Source organism: Egretta garzetta, unplaced genomic scaffold (genome assembly GCF_000687185.1).
Source record: "Egretta garzetta isolate BGI_Z169 unplaced genomic scaffold, ASM68718v1 scaffold188, whole genome shotgun sequence".
Lineage (NCBI taxonomy): Eukaryota > Metazoa > Chordata > Aves > Pelecaniformes > Ardeidae > Egretta > Egretta garzetta.
In genome coordinates, this window is record NW_009260622.1 from 3,255,882 (window position 1) to 3,262,458 (window position 6,577).

At 41.1% G+C, this 6,577-nt stretch overlaps 1 protein-coding gene across 1 annotated transcript in view; it reads right to left on the bottom strand.

The window, feature by feature from the left end:
• Positions 1–3,930, bottom strand: part of BCAS4 (breast carcinoma amplified sequence 4) — a 43,993-nt gene extending 40,063 nt beyond the window's left edge. The window contains exons 1-2 of the mRNA XM_035900900.1: positions 3,635–3,930; positions 59–130 (exon numbers count right to left, since the gene is read on the bottom strand). Of these exons, the coding sequence (XP_035756793.1) occupies positions 59–130; positions 3,635–3,652 (90 nt within the window). The 5' untranslated portion in view covers positions 3,653–3,930. The remainder of the gene's footprint in view (positions 1–58; positions 131–3,634) is intronic.
• Positions 3,931–6,577: the final 2,647 nt, after the last annotated feature.

The following is a 6,577-nucleotide window of genomic DNA, read 5'->3' on the forward strand; positions in this document are numbered from 1 at the left end:
CGCGCGCGCCCGCCTCCCGCCCTCAGGGCCGGCGGCGACATGGCCTCGGGGCACGTACCGCGTCCGTTATCCCGCAGAACTCGTCCAGCCTCCGCAGCAGCTCTTCAACCGCCTCCTCCACTTCTGTCACCTGGGGGGAGAAAAACGGTCACAGGGGCCAGGCTGGGTGCCCGCCGACGGCCAGGCACCACACCGCTCCCCCCCGCCTTGCCATCCCACTGGGGACCCCAAGCCAGGCTGGGGAATTTTAGGCAATCACCATATCACCAGCTCCAAAAGTTCAAAAACCAGATGCACAGAATTCATTGTCTTGAGAAATGTAAAATTTGGAGGCTCTAGGAGACACCTTTCACGCCCACACCAGAAGGTGACCCATACAACAAGGCAGGACATCCCCAACATCTACCTCCACATGGGTTTCCAGTTCTAGATCTCACAGCGACTTCCCCAGCAGACATCTAAACACATAAAGTCAATGTGTATTTTGGCAAAAGTTCCTTGCCAAGCATCTCACTCAAGTTTTGAAGAAGAAAAGTTTATTCTAATGCTTGTACTTGGAGGTAACAACAAAGCGTGATTTATAAAAGTCAATTTGAAGTTACAGCCCATGTTATTCACTGATAGAAAAATTGTTAAACCCCCCAAAACCCCAAACCATTAGCAAATACCCAAAAGAAAAAAAAAAAAAAACAACAAACAAACCCCAAACTACTTTGACTATTCTGAAGCGGAGAGAACATTAAGAACCAAGAGCTGTGCAGAAGGGCAGTTTTGGACAGCTACTGAAATGGTTTTCCCATATCAGAAAGGAGCCCGTATTGAGATCAACAGCTACAAGAGCGTCAGCCTAAAGCCAAGAGCCCGGGCATACCCACTGCTGCAGAGGACAAAAGCTGACTCTCACTCTTCACTGAAGTTTAGAATTAAAGACTGTTGTTCACAAAATCCCAGTAAAGAACTGCAACTACAACCTTCTATTCTGAACATATTTTTAAAAACAAATGGAATAATCAGAGCTCAAATACAAGAAATGGAAATCAGTAGAATTAAAAGGCCACCCCAAATCCTGCATTATTTATAAAACCTATTCCACATAAATGGAGCAAACGTCATTCTCTGCAGAGCATGAGTCAACTTTCCAGCTCAAATGAGGTGGTGTTATCCCTCTGGAAGCCTATTTGCAGCCAACAACAGAACAGATCTGAGGGAACCATTTCAGGTATGGAGGTATTCCTGGAGGTTGCTTCTGCACCAACACTAAGATGGCGGCAATAGGGAAGGCAAAACCTTTCTGCCAGAGAACCAGAGAGGAGGAGCAACAGAGAAACACAAGTTACTAGTGGGGCAACAAAGTACACGCATCACTCTAGAAAGGGTGTTGTGAAAAGGCTGCTAGAAGTCATCCGAGGAGCAGTCACATGAACCCAGGAGACCAAATCCACCATGTCAAGTGAGCACGCTAGTCTAGGTCTGCAGTCATGCAAGTTGGGGAAGGACTCAACCCCTAGTTGCTTCAAGGACAGCGATTTAAAGACTAGAAAGGACAAATTGTGCTATCACAAAGAGGAAAGGGAGAACAAAAAAAAGTCTTAAGCACATGGAAGAAACGGTAGCTGTTTTCACAAGGGCAAACATGTATGTGCATATATAGGACATGATATGGGCTGAGGATAAATACCTACTCAGTAGAATGCAGGTATGAGCTCAGGCCCTGTTCTGAGTAGCAGGAATACGACCCAGTATGGCCCAAAAGCTCTTTGACTATGTCAGAGCAGCAGTGAGCTAAGACTGGTATGTATCGTCTCAGAGAAATTGTTAGCAGCTGGCATCTTCATCGGCTCAGTGACCATGCCTGTCAGCCTATTAAGGTTATTTCCTCAGATGCTTGTGTCTCAAACTCTGTGTGAAGCCTTCATGGTGGCATACACTATCACATTATATTCACATTGGAATTTCACTTATACAAGATTTAAAACCTACCCACAGAAGTTCCACCACCTCTTTTATGTGTACATATGTGGACAGGAGAAACCTCAAGACACATTACACTCCACAGGTTTATCAGGAAGGATCCATAGATGCTGTAAATCAATGCAAGGATTTCAGTGGTGCTAACACAAGTTTACATCCCCTGACAATCTTTTCCATGTCCAAGATAAGGGAAAGATTTCTCTGTAGAAAAGCTGGTTTCCTTCTGCCACTCCTTTGCATGCTTAAATAAAGGAACAGAATTTCCACATCTAATTTCTCCTCAGAAAGAAAGAGCACTCTTCCTCCCCACTGCACATAGGCTAACTCTGGAAAGATCACTGCTAAACAACAGAAAAACGCATTCTTTTCAAATAAGAAAGAGTTCCCAGTGATTTCACGTTACTGTAATACATTTAATTTGTGAAAAATCTGTAAGCATTGAGTCCGAGAGCCTGATTTCTCGAAGTCTTCATAAGGCAGAGAAACATAATTACTCACTTTTTTGTTAAGTGTATTTTACAGCAGAGCAATCTCAGTGGGTGGTACAAGCATCAGATGGCCTACGGAACAATTCTACTGAACTCCCGCCATTTCCTGGCAAGTCTGTGTGCAGTCAGCTTCACAGGCCTGAAGCCACTAACGCTAGCCACATGTTCAGGACTAGCACAGTTGGCCTAAATAGATAGTCCAAAACAGGTATCAAGCTTACAGCTTTGAAAAGGCTATTTAGTGGTAGCAATCGTTAAATGCACAACTGTAAAGCAGGTGTAAATTCTATTAATTTTACAGCTGATGCATTAAAGAAACATCCATTTAAAGAAGTTGCATTAGCTGCACAGGTTCCTGTCCTGCTCTGACTAAAATTCCAGACAGGCTTCAGGCTGGTAGCTTGCTGACACTACTGGCCCTTCTCGTATCTACCATGAGCATCTTGCATTCATAATGTTCACAAAGATTCAAACATTGGAGTAGCATGTGTTAGAGGACAGAAGCAAAGTTTATTGACACCAATGAGAATAAGTTAATTCAAAACAGATTCACAGTTAATCTTTAAAGACTGTTACATAGCCTGAAACATAACAGAAGACAACAATAAGAAACGATAAAAAATAGATGCAAACAAACCACTTAACACTATTTCTTCAAGGCATGCTACTATAAAAGCACACTAGGCATAAAAAAGCCAAAATACTACATTTAAAAAGGACTCAACCACAAAATACTTAGCAGTTCCATATGAATTGCAAAAGAGAAAAACAACATTCTAAGGGCTCAATGCATTTAAAACACCTTCAGAAATGGTTAAGAGGGGCCTGTTGCAAACTGCAATATCAGCAACATACTTAACATCATCTGTAATTAGGTACTTACTAAACAGACCATACAAGCTCCTTCCAGGTGATTACGGAACTCACTGTATATTTATCATTAAAATCTGAAATAAACCCCACTGAACACATTTCAAAGTTATACTGAAAATATGGGGTGACAAGTGTTTCTTAGTTAAGACTGTAATTTCACAATCACTTTAAAATTTTATAAGCTGTCATCGACAATAAAAGTAGTCTACCCTCACTCACTTCTGCCCCTAAAGCCAACCTTTGCATGTGAGAAGACAGATATTCACAGTGGAACAGAAAATTGTTCTGGGTTGAAAACTAACCGTTAATTTCTTTGCCATATCATTTTATCTCAGATCAGTTCTTCAACTCAATTCATTACACAGCCATGTTAGGGCTAGCATGGACAAAGAAAACAGGTAACGAGGGGAAGAGACACAGTTGGCTCTTTCAATAGCAGCGTTAACTTATCATGAAACCTTAGCCAAAGGCACAACAGCACCACTTCCAGATGGCATTTTAACGTTCCCATATATCCATTGTTGAGTCTCCTGTTTATTTATGGAAAGAAAACAAAACAAAATTAAAACCATTATTTCATTTTGTAACTTAGAAGGAAAAAATACACAGTCTAGCTTTGAGGTTAGCTTTCCTTTCAGACTTTCTTTTATGTCTGTATAGTACCCATACTAATATCCCTTTCTCACCACTTCCCTTTAAATGTCTTTGTTTCTCGACAGCAATCTCCTCCCTCTTCACTCCAAGCTGGAGATAAGATAAGCTTTTATAACTCCCCCATCACTGCCACCTTTCATTATGCTTCCATTCAACCTTGTAACAATTTACCTGCTTTTCCCAAGGATTTTTATTTTATTTAATACCAAGCTCACTCCTTGATAAAAAGATTTGGGTCAGATACCTTATATTGTCAACTGTTCAGGCCCATGAGATATTAATATAGTGTTCTAACTTATCACACTTCATTAAGGAACACGAAAAAAGAAAATTCAGCACTAAATCTCTTCTACAAAGTTTTCCAAAAAGCCTTCCGCTTTCACTCAAAAAGTTAAGCTGCCTTTGTTGGAATTCGAAGTGCTCTCCTAGCATGTCATTAAGGTGAAAAGGTAGGCATAGAAAACTTTAAAAATAGCCAAAGCAGAAAACCACACAGCTCTTTATAACATTACAGACTCCAGCAGGAACATTTCAATACTGCTGAAAATTAACAGGTTCTTCAGTACGATGTCCTCCTATGCCAGCTTCAGAATACTGAAAAAAACCCCCAAAACCCTACAAAGGGAAAACAATCAGTGTATGAGGGGAAACAAAAAGAGCAGAATGGCAAGTGTAATTTGATAGTAAAACTAAAGTCTTTCATAGCTATTTACAGGACGCATTCAAATCAGGCAGAATACTGTGTCATGCAGCGTACGCTTGAAAGCTTTCACTTAGCAAAATCTTCTATCGAACTGTACAAATACCTTATTTTGCATTCATCATTGTCATTGTCTCATTTGCTACAACTACTACACAAAATTAAAAATCATAATGAAAATTAGGAATTATATGCTAGAGGAAATTGTTAATCCTAATTTCAAGATTTAAAAAATGCAAAACTAAGGTGACCCTTTGTGAACAGGAACTGAAAGCCCTCATTCTGATTTCCACAACACTGTGATATGTGACAGAGATGAGCTAGCAAGGTAAAGCCCACAGGAAGAGACACTTAAGAATATTCCACAAAAGCTGTGATTAATCCCCAAGTAGGAAAATACCTAAATTATATTGCTGCTTTGAGCAAGCTAACAATATGTGCAAGAATCAAGAGAGTTCAGTACTAAACCAAGTGTTTCATTTCAGCTGAAGATGCCTGAAGGGAACAGAATGACTTGCAAGTAGCAAAGAACACAAGTTGTTTCTGTATTCGTTTTAAGGCTTGGCACTCAGTTACAAAAATACATAGTCTGCCATATAACACTATGCAGGAAACTTGTTTTATTAATTGGTAGGTTGTCTTTATTTCTTATTTAACACCAGTATGAGTGGCACTTGGTAAAACCAATAGAATTCAGCTGATATGAACTAATACTTTAATGAAACTTTTTCCCTAATAAGTAGTTCACTTTGCAGTGTCATCTTAATCAAGCCTAAAAATTCATTTTGCAATTGTTAATAGCATTAACAGTACTTATTTCTAGCCCTCTATAGATGTGTAGATGACTAGTAAAGTAGATCTTAATCCAGAAGTAAGACAAAAGCTGTCAGTGGTTTAAACCACATGAAAATTGTGTGGGTGTCCTGGACTAAGCATTTTATCATCTCCTTGAAAATGCTGAAGAGAAAAACAAAACAAAGATCCCAAGATTTGGATGTAAGTTGTCTGACTTATTGCAAGTCATAGATAACCACATATGGAAAGATGAAATTGATGGAGTATGGGAGAGGCATAGGAAAAAAACCCCTCTGAATAGCGAAACTGAACAAGAGTTTCCTATTCTTTTTTTTTTCTTGGAGACAAAAATAAATCACATTAACATTTTACTGCCAAAATAAAGGAAAGAGGTGGGGCAAAGCCGTTTTAAAGACTGATTTAGCAGTACCCTTTATCTTGAGAAGAGAAAATTTTAAATATCTGCCCAAAGAGAACATTATTCACTTTACATCACCACCAGGCTCAAGTGGGATAGGAGCTACCTACCGGTCAGAATGGGGGATACTCCCAAGTGCTCTCTACTGCTGGTAGGAGGGAGTGTCTTAGCCTACAAAGTGCAACTTCAAATCCTCCATCCTTGCCTTCAGGGATCTAAAGCATTCCCTACCCGTTACCAGGATGGTGACAGTGCTATGCAAGACCGTCACAGTCACCCTCCTGATTGAGCTAAACGGCTAGACTCGGGTAACTAACAGTACCTGAGGTCCCCAAACTAAGCACCGTTCCACTTAATCGCATCAGCGTTCTGAGCCTGACCTTACCATCGCCAGCAGACTTGGTTTCCACAAAAACAAGTAACAGAGTAGCAGCCTCGGCCTTAGTCATTAAAAAAAAAGCAGCATGGAAACACTTATTCAGGTATTCAGGGGCTCAACTTACTTCATCCCAGACACGGGAGACCCGAAGCCTAGGCCCTCCTCAGCCAGAGGGGACGCAAATGCCCCGCTGCCTCCAAAACCAAGGCGAGCATCACGAGCAGCGGGCTAGTCCGGAGCCGGGCAGAGGGGAGTTCCTCGCACACCCCCGCCGAGCGGGGCTCGGGAAGAGGGACAGG